This window comes from Diabrotica virgifera, chromosome 9, assembly GCF_917563875.1.
Source record: "Diabrotica virgifera virgifera chromosome 9, PGI_DIABVI_V3a".
Classification (NCBI taxonomy): Eukaryota; Metazoa; Arthropoda; class Insecta; order Coleoptera; family Chrysomelidae; genus Diabrotica; species Diabrotica virgifera.
This window is the reverse complement of record NC_065451.1, coordinates 51,883,062-51,900,386: the sequence shown is the minus strand read 5'-3', so window position 1 is coordinate 51,900,386 and position 17,325 is coordinate 51,883,062. Positions and strand designations below refer to the sequence as shown.

Sequence of the window (17,325 nt, the reverse complement as noted above, 5' to 3'; positions counted from 1 at the left end):
AAACTCTCATAAGCACTGCTTTGCCTATGTTCCTTATACTGTAAAATCAAGGTGAGACGGACTATAGTTAACAAATATGTACTTTTGTTTATGCACGTTTTAATACTTTTCTTCTATTTCCAGGATAGCTCAACCATTCTTGATATCAAAGCTGGTCTCGTACTTCCAAGATGGCGCCAAAAGCGATAATATTGTGGTTTGTGCCATTACTTTAATTATTGTCACATTTGCTCAAGTAGTGAGCATACACCACTATCAGTTAAAAGTTATGGTTTTAGGAATGAAAATAAGAGTAGCGGCATGTGCTCTAATATACAGAAAAGCCCTAAAACTAAGCAAAACAGCTTTGTCGCAAACCACCGTTGGTCAGATGGTCAATTTGTTGTCCAATGATGTGGGAAGATTCGACTACAGTGGACAACATATTCATTATTTGTGGTTATCACCATGTGTTGGAATCGCTTGTGCTATTTTGCTTTATAAGGAAACCGGGATAACTGGTTTGTCTGGAAGTATGTTCTTATTGTGCTTTGTTCCTGCACAAGGTAAGTAAATATATGTCACAGTATACATTAGGGTGGGCCGAAAAAAATTTTTATTTTTTTTAAGTTGTAATACCGCGGAAAACTTGCGAATTATAATTAGAAACAAAATAAAAAAAAATTTTCAAAATCGGTTAATATCTTCCTGTCCCGCATTAGCCTCAAAGTTTGACTATTTTTAAAAAAAACTTCATTTTTCTTATTTTGTGAAAAAATTTTTTTTATATTTATTTTTTAACGTAATAGTTATTTATGCTTTGAGATAGACCCTTAGAACATTGTGTTTTAATTTGATTGTGATTACTGGATATCTTCCGGTCCCGCATAAGCTCCAAAATATGCCAAAATATTGGAAATTTACAGTTTTTACGAATTTTTTTTCTTATGTTTAATTAGTTTTAAATCGTTCCAGTTACGATATTTTTTTAAAAAACATTTCTGTTTGCTAAATAAGCCTAATTATAAAAGCTGAATTTTTTTAGTTATGACTGAGTGACATAATAGGGATTATAAATAACAACGAGCATAGAACCGTTCAACTTATATCTGTATTATTATAAAAAAAGTACAATATACAATTATCAGTTAATTGTCTGCATTATTGCCTCTATTTTGTAGCTGAAGAAGGTACTTTGAAATCTGATTTACTGGCGAAGTCTGGCATGGCTGATCGCGACAATAGAGTACTTCTGATAAATCCGTCTCTAGCTTCAGCGCCACAAACTCTGCCCGAAGCTTCCGTCACTAGTTTCACACAACGCTCAACTGCCTGTGTGTGTACTGGGAATTTCTTGTAATTAATGTTCCGGTTAAGGATGGAGTCACTGTTGATGTACGATTTTATCTCTTCATCACTGACCTTGGCCAACAGTGGGGGAGAAGATAAGTCGCAGTTCATCCAGTTGACAAAATCTGAGTACTCTTGAGCATCAAAGTTGATTTTCGGCGGTGTGAATGTCCTTACTTTCTTCCTTTTTGAATCTATTTGCCTTGCCTTTAGAATTCGACGAAGTCCGAGCTGTCCTATCAGTTTATTGTCGTCCTCAATAATTGCCAACATCAAATTTTCGGGGTGGGAAAAATAACCATTTCGCTCAATCACTCGGTTTATAACAGCAAGCAAAGGCTCGGGCAAATATCTCGTTGATTCAATTGCTTGGTAAACAAGCTTTGGACCATCTGTAAAGTTTTTGCTTTTTGGATAGCAAACCACATTGGCATATACGATTTCAAGATAAACAAAACTAGCTCTTGAAGTTCACTTGAGGGGTTTCTTCACTTATGTAAAGTCGCAAAGTTCTATTTGCTTTGGTCAACCGCCTCGAGTGTGATAAGTGTCCGGGATCTCGTACAGATAAATCCCCTTTACATGTCTCAGATTTTATCGCAGTGGAGATATCAAGTAGGTACTGTTGATCCTTGCTGAGAACCTTTCTGTCTACCTCCGGTATCTGACAATCTATAGACTGGAAGTTAATTACCGGCAGTTTTTGACAGGCAACAAGTTTTTCACCGATTGGTCCTCTTGAAGTACTAGGCCCGGTTGTTTTGCCATCTAGATGTTCAAAGAGGTGCCGGAACGGCAGCTCATTAAAGTGGAGCAGGCAAATTGCCCATTGGACGGGCCTCCTTAAATATAATTCAATTCTTCGAATTATCCCAGTTTTCAACCCCTAAATTCCCTACAATAGGTTTGTGTGAATATAAACGATTACTATTACTTTTAAAAAACAATTAATTATCAAATTCCAAAAATACGAAAAAATGTTGAAATTTCAATATTTCGGCATATTTTAAAGCTTATGCGGGACCGGAAGATATCCAGTAATCACAATCAAATTAAAACACAATGTTCCTAGGGTCTATCTCAACGCATAAATAACTATTACGTTAAAAAATAAATATAAAAAAAATTTTTCCACAAAATAAGAAAAATGAAGTTTTTTTAAAAAATAGTCAAACTTTAAGGCTAATGCGGGACCGGAAGATATTAACCGATTTTGAAATTTTTTTTTATTTTGTTTCTAATTATAATTCGCAACTTTTCCGCGGTATTACAACTTAAAAAAAAATAAAAATTTTTTTCGGCCCACCCTAGTATACATGCAAACATTTTAATACACATGCAAACATTTAAACACATTTTTACATGGCCTTTTCTTATAATTATGTATTTGTTTAATTTTTCACATTGGAAAAATAATATACTAGGGGGTCCGATATGTACCTAGTTAATATACAACAGAAAAACGAAAATTTTGGAAAAAGTGGTGATTTATTTCTGAACATAGTCTCCTTTTAGCTCGATCCAATTGCACCCAGCGATGCTCTAATTACTTTAACATCGTTTTCTCGATGTATGCATAGTAGGCTTCCGTAGCGGCAATGAATTCCTCATTTGCCTTAAAGTGATCGTCGAATGACTTTTTTAAATTTGGTAACAAGAAAAAGTTGTAAAGGGTCAAATCTAGAGAATATTGTGGATGGAACAACAGTTCGTAACCCAATTAGACCAATTAGGCCATGAACGGCGAAGGTGTCACAGTCAGACAGAAGGACAGTCTTGTCCTTCTTCAGAGCATTAGATGCAAAGAATGTCGCAAATCATCACATGCCATTTTAGTTAAATCTGACACTAACAGTTGTCAGAATATTTAATTTTATATAAACATCAATATTTATACAAATATTTGCCAGAATATTAATATTTAAAATATTTAGTGTAAAAATAAATAAATATAATCAAAATTCTCTATACAATGTCCGAATACACCAATGACATAAAATATTTATATTTACGTCGCTGAAAAATACTAACCTAGAAATTGTAAATTGTCATTTTACCATATGATTTGTGAAAATACGATCACAATCGATTACTTTTGTGTCAAATTATCTTTATTCGCATCATTGATTGGTTATGTATTGAGAGTATTGTAATCGCCAAACAATTATACATCTTTAAGTATCGTTTTAATATGCAAATACCCGCCAAGGAATACATAATTTCAAGTTCAATCTATAATAATCACAGAGGTACGTTTTTTCTGTGACTTCCAACTGTAATGCGTTAGAGAGAATTCGATAATCTGTGACGCACTGAAAAAAGGGTTTGGGATCATCTATACCACAAACCATACATACTCATAGACGTTTCACGTAAATTGTCAAGGTCAAGACAGCAAATTAGTTACCATTCCAATCAAGAGATGTCGCTGTCAGTCAATTCTCTTGTCATATTTAACAACTGACAGTTGACAATTAAATTAATTTTTATTTTACAGTTTGTGGCTTAATTATTTTATTATAGTGGTGTTACGTTTTTAATTAGATTTAATCACAATTTTAATCAAGTGTATTAACCTCCTCTCCATTTTTATGAGTAGAATTTTTAGTTTACATTGATCATCCCATGTTGTGTTTCTCCACATTAAAAAAAACAATATAATAGATCCTGAAACAGTTTATTCCAATAGGCAAGTGTGTCATCAACATTTCGGACCTATATACTTTTGGAAGTTTGTAAAAGATTATAAGGTATTTATCTAACTAAACAATCATCCTACAAGATTCTTTCAAAAATTTTCATTTAAGTCGATACACATCAGTGCTTTCACGTGACACATAGCAGTAGTGTTTAGCATTTTGAAAACAAATTGGAATATTTGAAGTTTTCAGTAAAATATGGAATAAAACATTGAACTGTCTTTCTGTTGTTTTAATTTCCTGCGAAATTTCATCAAAAATCCCGCAAAATTTATAATTTGAAATGCTCACGTAACTAAAATTTGTCATTTTAGTTCCCATTCCAATCAAGAGATGGCGTTAATTCGATCCGAAAGATTAACATGGTCGTGAAACGTCTATAAGTATGTATGGTTTGTGATCTATACCAGAACCTGAGACAGTAACATATTTTTTTCCTATTATAAATCAGTTTCCTAAAAAATATATATCTACATCTAATTTGTATTTGTTTCAGTTTATATGGCGAAATTGACTTCGCAATTTAGATTAAAAACAGCTTTAAAGACTGACGAAAGAATAAGACTGATGAACGAAATTATCTCAGGAATTCAGGTTATTAAAATGTACACATGGGAAAAACCATTTGCCAAATTGATTGAATTCATCAGAAAGTAAGTATTTTGTGACATAATATTTATTGTCCAGAATGTGTATATACAAGGTGTCCAGAAACTCTACCGACAAACGAAGACAGGAGATTCCTCAGATAATTTTAAGACAATTTAACCCAATTCATCTAGTCAGAAAATGCTTCCTAAAGGAGCTAGAGCTATTTGCAGATGGCGTCTGGTAATTAGTTTTTCTTAAATAGCTCCAGAACGCTTCTATTTGGAAGAACAAAAATTGGTACACATATTTGTCTTCCAGGGATAAATCGATTCAAGTAATTGCAAATTTCTAATACCGGTCATAGGCGTCCGTTTTGGGTAGGGCAACAGTTATATTATCGCGTAACTTTTTTGTTTTCAATTTTTAAGCATTTTGAGTCTGGATTATTAAAATGTAAGGTATTATAGTACTAAAAGTTGCTCTTACTTTAAGTCGATAGGATACACCGTTTTCTAGAAAAATCGATTTGAAAAATTTTCGTTGTTTGAATATCAAAAAAAATTTCAAAAAAAAAACTACTTAGAAAAACGAAAATTGGTACATTTATTTATATTCCAGAGATGAATCGATTTTATTAATTGTGAATTTCTAGTACCGGTCATATGCGTCCATTTTGGGTAGGTCAACCGTTATTTTATCGCATACCTTTTTTGTCTTTAATTTTTAAGAATTTTTGACACTAGATTATAAAATTATGAGGTATTCGAGTACTAAAAGTTACTCTTGATTGAAGTTGGAAAATACACCGTTTTTTTTTTTGAAAAAAGTTTTCAATTTTTTTTTTCAGATTCAGGAAACGAAAAACTTTCAAATCGATTTTTCTAGAAAACGGTGTGTCTTACCGACTTAAAGCAAGAGTACCTTTTATTACTAGAATACCTCAAAATTTAATAATCCAGTATCAGAAGTATGGAAATACTAAATATGGAAAAAACAATGGAAAAATATTTCAAGCATATCAAAAAATTTATATTTTTCTTTACATCAAGAACTTCCTCCGCCACCTGAATACGTATTTAAGTGTAACCTGCCAAAGCAAGATATTTCTACTATCACAAACCATACATACTTATAGACGTTTCACGACCATGTTAATCTTTCGGATCGAATTAACGCCATCTCTTGATTGGAATGGGAACTAAAATGACAAATTTTAGTTACGTGAGCATTTCAAATTATAAATTTTGCGGGATTTTTGATGAAATTTCGCAGGAAATTAAAACAACAGAAAGACAGTTCAATGTTTTATTCCATATTTTACTGAAAACTTCAAATATTCCAATTTGTTTTCAAAATGCTAAACACTACTGCTATGTGTCACGTGAAAGCACTGATGTGTATCGACTTAAATGAAAATTTTTGAAAGAATCTTGTAGGATGATTGTTTAGTTAGATAAATACCTTATAATCTTTTACAAACTTCCAAAAGTATATAGGTCCGAAATGTTGATGACACACTTGCCTATTGGAATAAACTGTTTCAGGATCTATTATATTGTTTTTTTTAATGTGGAGAAACACAACATGGGATGATCAATGTAAACTAAAAATTCTACTCATAAAAATGGAGAGGAGGTTAATACACTTGATTAAAATTGTGATTAAATCTAATTAAAAACGTAACACCACTATAATAAAATAATTAAGCCACAAACTGTAAAATAAAAATTAATTTAATTGTCAACTGTCAGTTGTTAAATATGACAAGAGAATTGACTGACAGCGACATCTCTTGATTGGAATGGTAACTAATTTGCTGTCTTGACCTTGACAATTTACGTGAAACGTCTATGAGTATGTATGGTTTGTGTCTACTATCGTCAGATTAAAAACTCGACACGGAAAATATGAGGCACATCTGCACAAATTAGGAATAGTTAATTTATCAGTCTGTTTTTGTGATAATGTTTCGATTAGAGATTTGGACCATATTTTCTTTGAATGCAAAATTAACGAGAGATATATAAATCAATTGTATTACAATTTACGACAAACACAAGTTCATTTTCCAATTAGTATAGAATATCTACTAAGTTGTCATAAAATGGAAATATTTAAATTACTCATAAACTACTTGAAAGAAACAAATGTAGTCATTTGAGTCAGATAGGTGGGAATATAACAAAACTAATAAATTGAGGTAAAAATAAAATAAAAATCTGTGGCTAACGGACCCGCATCTAAGCCATTTTTTACACACACACACACACACACACACACACACACACACACACACACACACACACACACACACACACACACACACACACACACACACACACACACACACACACACACACACACACACACACACACACACAAACACACACAAACACACACACACACACACACACACACACACACACACACACACACACACACACACACACACACACACACACACACACACACACACACACACACACACACACACACACACACACACACACACACACACACACACACACACACACACACACACACACACACACACACACACACACACACACACACACACACACACACACACACACACACACACACACACACACACACACACACACACACACACACACACACACACACACACACACACACACACACACACACACACACACACACACACACACACACACACACACACACACACACACACACACACACACACACACACACACACACACACACACACACACACACACACACACACACACACACACACACACACACACACACACACACACACACACACACACACACACACACACACACACACACACACACACACACACACACACACACACACACACACACACACACACACACACACACACACACACACACACACACACACACACACACACACACACACACACACACACACACACACACACACACACACACACACACACACACACACACACACACACACACACACACACACACACACACACACACACACACACACACACACACACACACACACACACACACACACACACACACACACACACACACACACACACACACACACACACACACACACACACACACACACACACACACACACACACACACACACACACACACACACACACACACACACACACACACACACACACACACACACACACACACACACACACACACACACACACACACACACACACACACACACACACACACACACACACACACACACACACACACACACACACACACACACACACACACACACACACACACACACACACACACACACACACACACACACACACACACACACACACACACACACACACACACACACACACACACACACACACACACACACACACACACACACACACACACACACACACACACACACACACACACACACACACACACACACACACACACACACACACACACACACACACACACACACACACACACACACACACACACACACACACACACACACACACACACACATACACGGCGCCGCATTTGTTGTGGCATCTGTGCTTCAGACTGCAAAGTGGCATCATCAAGTCTATGTACGTTAGGTTGATTCTAATTAGGTGTGGATCAGTAATATATTTCTAATTTTGTTATACCCTCCTTCTAAACAAAACTACAGGGAAAACTATGATAACATTACTTGTGGCATCAGATGCCACATGTACCTTGAGATGTCATAAATACCACACTTGACACACCATGACTTAATACCTGAATTATGCCCGACATTTTTGGGATAATAAAAAACTAATAAATTACAGGATAATAAAAAACTAATAAATTACAGAACAAATTCTTGTTTTTTTAACTTTGTCAGTTATTTGCAAACAATTTGCATAAAATCTATGTTATTAATTTATTGTCATTATTATTTATTAGTCGCTTATTGCGGCTCTAATAGTTTTTCAAATAAAACTTTATATCCGTAAATTTTCTCATTTCTAATACTGGGTATTTTGATTTGCACTATTCACATTTTTGTTTTCCTGGTAGTACTTCCTTCTTCAAATCAAATTTAAAGAAAGCCATTACGGATTTTATTTGTTCGGGCATCCATGGGGTTTTTGAGGTGTTTTAAGAGTTTTTACTGACTGCGTTTCTTTTTTTCTTTTTTTTTTAACTTGTGTTTCTTTTTTTGCAGATATTTATTTCTACAATTTTGTTTAATCCATTATTATTTTTTTTAATTCATATCACTCACACCTCTTCTATTGCCGATGATATTCTCTTTTCTTGATTCTTGTACACCTGCTCTTTAATGTTTGACAATTGAACTAAAAGGTGATGCGAAAAAACTTACTTCTTTACTTACTTAATCAGTAGACTCATTGATACCTTTCGGTGTTGGGCCATTCATTCAATCTTAATCAGTGTCCTAATCTTCTGAGGTGTCGGGAGTTTCGTCTAACTCTCAATGAACTTCCTCCATTCTTTCTTAATGGTGGCCATTTGTGTTGCTTCTTGCCAAGTTTTTCTCTTACTTTCTAGTATCTGCGAGATGTGACTATTCCATTCTTTAATGCTTCGTTGTCTTCTGTTCTTCGCTATTGGTTTTGCTTGCCACACTCTTGATGCCACACTCAAAGAGTACCCATGAACGATCACATTAATCACTTTCCTTGATTTGCTGTCCTTGTCTATAACAAACGTTTGTTATTTATAGAAAAAGACAGCAAATACAAAATAAGTGCTTGATGTGATCGTTCATGGGTATTCTTTCATTTTTCCGACTGTATGTATTATACATAAGAAACACATGTTCGGATTATCCGTGCTTTTCAATTATCCGTGCCACCTCCGGTCCCAAGGAGCACGGATAATCGGGATTCTACTGTAATTACTGCATTTGTCCATTGTTTGGGTATTACTTTTATTTTCCATATTAGGTTCTATATGCATAGTAATTTTTTTATGAAAACAAATTAAACAAATTATAAAAATTAATTTTTTTTACTTCTATATATTTCATCATTTCTGGTGCTCTAATCTTTATCTTTCTTATTGCTTCTTCCAGTTCTTCTTTTTCTAAAGTTTCTTGATTTTCCGTGTTTCTCATGGACCCTCTATTGATCTGGCTTTCTTTTTCCATTGTATTCCCTTGCTTTCCATTCAGTATCAGCTCGAAGTGTTCCCTCCATATTTCCATTATTTTCTTATCGTTTATTATTGTTCCTTCCTTGTTCATTATTTGTTTCACCTTTGTTTCTTTGTTGCTTTTTAGGTTCTTCAGTGTTCTATAAAATAACTTTACAGTTTCTGTGCTGTTTTATTCCATTTTTTTTCCGAATTTTTCCCAACTTTTCTTTTCCTCTTCCATTTTTGTTCTTTGTCTCTTATAATTTTCATATTTTTTTGTGTTTTGTCTTGTACGTATTGTTTTTAAAATATCTTCTTTTCTTTTATTTATCTTTTCACTTCATCATTCCACCAAGATGTTCGTTTCTCTCTGTTATTGTTTCTTGTAGTCCCACATATTGCATTAGCTGATTTTATCATCGCATTTTTAAATCTTTCCCATTCTTCTTCTATTATTTCTGTTGTTTCTTGTTCATTTTCCATCTCTTTCTCTAGCTCCTCTGTGTATATTATTTTCGTTGATTCGTTGATTCTTCCCTTAGTTTATAATTTTTTTATTATTTCTTTGTGTTTTCTGTTTATGCTCTCATTCCTTTTTATTTCTTTTCTTTTGCTTTTGAATGTGGTTTCCAGTATATAGTGGTCACTGCCAATTTCATAACACCTTTTCACCCTTACGTCTCTTATCCAGTTCTTCTGCTTTTTGCACTATAGTATAGTCCATAATTGATTGTTCTTCTCTTGATTTGACTTCTTTTGTGATCTTGTGTATACTTTTATGCCGGAAGTGTGTGTTCATAATCACCAGGTTATTGTCTAGACCTAGACAGAATTTGAGTGGTAATTTCCAGTTTTGTTTATTTTTTCCTTCCCATAAGGTCCAATGACATTGTTCCTTTTTTCTGCTTCTTTTCCCACTCTACTGTCCATGTCTCCTGTGATCATAATTTTCTCTGTAGGTACAAATATTTATCACTTCTGGGAACTTATCCCAGAACTCATTATTTTCGTTTTTTGTTGCGTCTTCATCTGGTCCATAGCATATGATTAGTTTTGTATTGGTTTCCTCTATATCCATATCTACGTCTACTCTTAGTATATGTTCGTTGTAATATATCCAATTTTTTACTTTGTTAATAATATTCATCTTTATTATACACGCTACTCTTGCCTGAGCTCTCTTCGTTTCTCCCACTTTACTGTATATTAGTAACATTCCTTTTTCTAATATTATTGATCCTCTTCCTTCCTTCTTTGCCTCTGTTAAAGCTACTGTTTCAATGTTCTTATTTCTGGTTTCTTCCCGCAGTTCTATTGCCTTTCCATTTATACCTCTTACTTTCCATGATGCCATTTTCAGAATTGTTTTGTTTTTTTCTGTGCTTAACTTGTACTTTGTTTTTCCTTCCGTTTGTGTTATTATCTTTAGATCTGTTCATGTCCCTGTACCGTGCCTGTTTTGTTTCTCGTTCCGTCTTTGTGTTTTCTTCGGTTCCATGACATCTCGTAACGCGACAGTTCGTAACCGGACAAATGGTAACGGACAATTCGTAATAGCGACAGTTCGTATCGGCGACACTTCATAACGGCGACAGTTCGTAACTATACAAATTTGTAACGTCGAAATTGAATTATTCTGCTTATTTTTGTTAACGTTGAAACTAACTGTTAAACAGTTATAAATGAAATTATGTTTATCAAAGGTAATACCACGAGTCCTCTAAATTTTATCGATAAATTTTTTTGTTTTCACGAAAACTTCTTTATTTGGTAAAATTACGAAAACAAACCGAATGATAAAATCACGAGTCCCAAGGACGAGTGATTTTATCCATTTCGGTTTGTTTGAGTGATTTTACCCTAAATAAAGAAGTTTAAGTATGAAAACGAAAAAATTTATCAAGCAAAATTTAGAGGACAAGTGGTATTTGAAAAGATTATTTTGTGAACCAATATGTATTATTAGTAAATACGGGCATCTGTGAAATATTTTTAAGACAACTAGGATCAATGTCTTAAGTAGGTTATAGATAAATTATTTTATGATTTAAAAATGAACCAATTTATTTATTATATTGTTAATACATAAAAAACTGTTTAAATCGAAAATGAACAATTATTAAAAACACAATTTTTATAACTAATATGAGATTTTCCAATGTCGTTCGTAATTAATGTATGTACGTATTATGTGAAATTTAGGGTACCTTAAGTTTTATCAGGGAAGAGACTGTTTTATCAAGGAAGAGGCTGTTGTATCAGTATTACACTCAATGATTGGCTAGAAAGACGCGTGGTGATTGGCTGAAAAAGCAAAAACGTCAGAATTTGACGGGTGAAAAAAATAATCAATTTAATAAATCACTATCAGAATAAACATTTTTAAAATTGAAGCGTTTATTTGAAAAACAATACATGTCCATTTTAAGAAAATTCGATTTTATGTATTCTTCTCATAGAATAGTAGTTTCTTTATCCATCCGACACATTTAGTTCTGTAAAAATCTATGATGACCGGAGTAAACTACATAGAATATTTGGATGTTTCTATAGAAAACACCAGATGTCTGGGAAGTTTTTCTTGATTTGCCAAAATTTTAATTTTTGGACAAGTGTTGTTTTTCACAGTATCTTAATGGACATGGTACAAAGAACGAGTGAAGAAAGAGGACTTAACCTCAACATAAATAAAACAAAATGGATGCTGGTCAGCCAAATTCAAAAACCTGCCAGACAATTAAAAATAAAAAACCAACTAATTAAACACGTTGACTCGTATATATACCTTGGAACAGTCGTCAACTCCAAATGGGATCAAACAACCGAAATACGATCTAGAATTGAAATGCCAGAGCAACATTTAACAACATTAATAATATATTCACCCGATCCGACATATCTCTCCTACTAAAAATATGGCTGCAAAAGTGTTATTTATTTCCAGTCTTGCTGTATGGCGCAGAGGCATGGACACTGACGGAAACATTAATGAGAAAGCTGGAGGCATTCGAAATGTGGGTGTATCGACGTATCCTCAAAATATCCTGGACGACTCATACCACAAACGTAGAGGTACGGCACCGAATGGGAAAACAAAAAGAAATCTCTTTCACAATTAAGAAACAGAAACTTGAATACCTCGGTCATATTGTGAGACATGATAAATATTATATACTCCAACTAATAATACAGGGTAAAATAGAAAGCAAACGCGGACCCGGAAGGAGAAGACACTCATGACTTCAAAACTTACACCAATGGTTTGGACTAACATCGATCGAGTTATTCAGAAACGCCGCAAACGAAATTAAAATTGCTATGATGATAGCCAACGTCCGCAACGGACAAGGCAAGTGAAGAAGAAGAAAAGTTGTTTTCCTTTACAAAATGTTTACTTAAAAAGTTGGGAATGTCTAAAGACGGTTGCCGGCTTAAAGATTTCATTAATTACTTCATTAGTCCTTTGTCTAGGTATATGTAAATTTAAGGAACAATGAGAGGGATAAACTTTTAAAAATATTGTTAAAAGTTTGTATGTATTTAAATATTTGTTTGTTATTAAGGACTTTTAATATATTATTCTGAAACACGAAATATAAAATGTATTAAACATGTTCATCCCGGTACTGATTCATTAAATTGATAAACATTCAATTATAACTGTAATAAGAGTTAGTTTTCACGTTAACAAACATAAACAGAATAATTCAATTTGGACGTTTACGAATTGTCCGTTACGAACTTGTATAGTTACGAACTGTCGCCGTTATGAAGTGTCGCTGTTACGAACTGTCGCCGTTACGAGTTGTCCGTTACCACTTGTCCGGTTACGAATTGTCGCGTTACGAGATGTCTGGTCACGGTTTTCTTCAGCTAGTTTTATGAACTAGCTGGTTCTGCATTGTTTGTTACTTTTTCTATTCTGCTTGTTTTTTGGTTCCATTTCCATTTAATGCCTTCAATAACTATGAAACCATAGCCAATTTTTGTCCTTTTTCCATCAGTCTTTCATTTGTTGCTATCTTCCTAAGGTTTCTTTGTACTTAGGTATTTCTATATTTTTTACTCTTAGGTCACATTCTAAAATTAAATACTCTATGTTGCGTGTAGTTCATTAGTTTACCCTTGGCTTTCAGTATTTTCATTTTATATTTCATTTATTTCAAAGTTATCAAAAATAAGATATTAAAAATAATACAATAAAGGTTAGGATATCTCGAAAACTTGACGTGACACAACAATTTTGACCCCAGATTCACATTCAGTGCACCAACCACCAAAAACCTTCGAGAATATAATATATTAGAGCTTCAGTTGCCCCTGGTTGACCTGTGATATTTTTGAAGATTACGTACATTGTCATGATAACATCACACACACTACATTATCTTTATAACGGCCACAACAACAACAACAAAAAACCAACAAAGTATAAATCGATATAATTCCGCAAATTAGGTACACACCACTCGCTTCTGATAGCTCGTACCTAATGACATCATGTTCCAAAGGAGTGTAAATTACTTCATGCACATATTATTTTAATCGTAGGGGGCAGCACTATATACGCAGCGAGAATGATGCCATAACAAATACATGTGTGTGAATGTACAACGATATCATCTTATGGCATCATACACAACGATATCATCTTATGGCATCATACACACCAAAATATTACAAAATATTAAAATTACGCTATCTGTGACAATATTATGCCGTAGATGCTAAAAATCGAATTAAAATTTTATGGCATCGCGTGTATGATGCCACAAAGCTCGCAGATGCCATAACGTAGCAAAATGCACACACATGATGCCATAATAAATGTAATACAAACACACACACACACACACACACACACACACACACACACACACACACACACACACACACACACACACACACACACACACACACACACACACACACACACACACACACACACACACACACACACACACACACACACACACACACACACACACACACACACACACACACACACACACACACACACACACACACACACACACACACACACACACACACACACACACACACACACACACACACACACACACACACACACACACACACACACACACACACACACACACACACACACACACACACACACACACACACACACACACACACACACACACACACACACACACACACACACACACACACACACACACACACACACACACACACACACACACACACACACACACACACACACACACACACACACACACACACACACACACACACACACACACACACACACACACACACACACACACACACACACACACACACACACACACACACACACACACACACACACACACACACACACACACACACACACACACACACACACACACACACACACACACACACACACACACACACACACACACACACACACACACACACACACACACACACACACACACACACACACACACACACACACACACACACACACACACACACACACACACACACACACACACACACACACACACACACACACACACACACACACACACACACACACACACACACACACACACACACACACACACACACACACACACACACACACACACACACACACACACACACACACACACACACACACACACACACACACACACACACACACACACACACACACACACACACACACACACACACACACACACACACACACACACACACACACACACACACACACACACACACACACACACACACACACACACACACACACACACACACACACACACACACACACACACAGTATCAGAAGTGCTTATAAATTAAAGACAAAAATTTATGCGATAAAATAACCGTTGCCCCACCCAAAACGGTGCCTATAACTGGTACTAGAAATTCACCATAGATGGAATCGATTTATCCCTGAAAGATAAATATGTGTACAAATTTTCGTTTTTCTAACTAAAAGCGTTCTGGAGGTAATTAAGAAAAACTAATTACAATACGCCATTTTCAAAGAGCTCTAGCTCCCATAGGAAGCATTTTCGGGCTAGGTGAATTTGGTTAAATTGTCTTAAAATTATCTGAGGAATCTCCTGTCTTCGTTTGCCGGTAGAGTTTCTGGACAACCTGTATATTATGTTGCCAAGATTTAATGCCCTGAGCCCAACTTATCCAATACGATCGTTGTTTATTGTTGATGATAAAAAGTCCGGATTTTCAAACGTAAAGATTTTTATAGATATTTATAAAAGCAAATAGTTATTAATTTCTCTTTCACCCAAATACATCACCTATCGAAAGTCCTAATCATACTTGACAGGTTTTCCTCTCTGAACAGAACTTGTACTCAAAAAACTCTCCATGGGCGTGAACTCGAGCTGAAAACATCCTTAAAAATACCTGCTCATATTTTGCAAATAAATTAGTCATCATCATCATCTACATCATTATTATCATCATCTTTGGCTTGACAATCTTTTGTGGATCCTGACCTACTTTGTCGCCATTCTGTTTGGTTTCTAACGACTTGTTACCATCTTCTAATTTTTAATATTCCTAAGTCGGTTTCAACTCCATCTAACCATCTAATTCGCGGTCGGCCTCTACTTCTTTTACCTACAAATACTAGTGTGGTTATCTTTTTAGCACTTAAGTTGTCTGGCATTCGCAATATATGTTCAGCACATAATGTAAAGAGTTGGTATAATTCAAAGTTATATCTTTTGCCCATTGCCCTTGGTCTTTTATAGCTGCAAAGATTTTGCGGAATATTTTACGCTCAAACATTCCCAAAAGTCTTTCATCCTCCTACGTAAAGTGTCCACGTTTGTGCTCCATATGTGATAATTGGCCTCAACAGTGTTTTGTTTATAATAATTTTAGTTCTTCTTTAGATGTTTCTTGTTTGGAATTGTTTTTGGACTCCATGGTATACCCTATTTGTAAGGTTTATTCGTCTTTAAATTTCTTCGCTTGTTTTGTTGGTAGTAGTTACTAGCGAGTCAAGGTATGTGAAGATGTCAACACTTTCAAAGATATAACTGCCAAAGACTGTTTCCCATTCTTCATTTGCTCTTTAGTAACCACTATGTACGTGGCTTTGTCTACGTTAATGACTCTGTATCTGTAGAGTAGGGAGGGCGAGTCAAGTCCCACAGCACTTAGGCCATAATTGACCCATTGTATAGCCTTCCAGGAGGTTGTCGTCCTTAGCTCATTGTCCGTTCTGCCATTTCCAGGAAGGTGAACAAATCTCCAGACGACATCTCCCCTATATCGGCGGATGTAGGCCAAGGCTCGTCGAACGCACACTCTCGTATTGACGATATTCCGGACATTCACATAAGACATGCTCGACAGTTTCGTCATTAGGAAATGTTGCTCAACCTATCGGTTGCTACACCCTATTTTGTCAATGTCATCAAAGTATGCTAAGATTTTTATTGATCTATCGTAAATAGTAAGGCCGTCTCTAAGTCGTACATCTCAGACTGCCTTTCCCAAGGCAATATAAAATAGGAGGCAACCAGAGTATCCCCTTATCTGA

The 17,325-nt window shown here is 35.2% G+C and overlaps 1 protein-coding gene across 6 annotated transcripts in view; it reads left to right on the top strand.

Moving 5' to 3' along the window:
- The window catches only part of LOC114327196 (ATP-binding cassette sub-family C member 4), a 206,232-nt gene that overhangs the window by 151,652 nt on the left and 37,255 nt on the right, over positions 1-17,325 (top strand). For all 6 annotated transcript variants that reach the window (XM_028275727.1, XM_050660971.1, XM_028275730.2 and 3 more), the window contains 2 exons: positions 124-545; positions 4,525-4,681. In XM_028275727.1, coding sequence (XP_028131528.1) covers positions 124-545; positions 4,525-4,681 — 579 coding nt within the window. The remainder of the gene's footprint in view (positions 1-123; positions 546-4,524; positions 4,682-17,325) is intronic.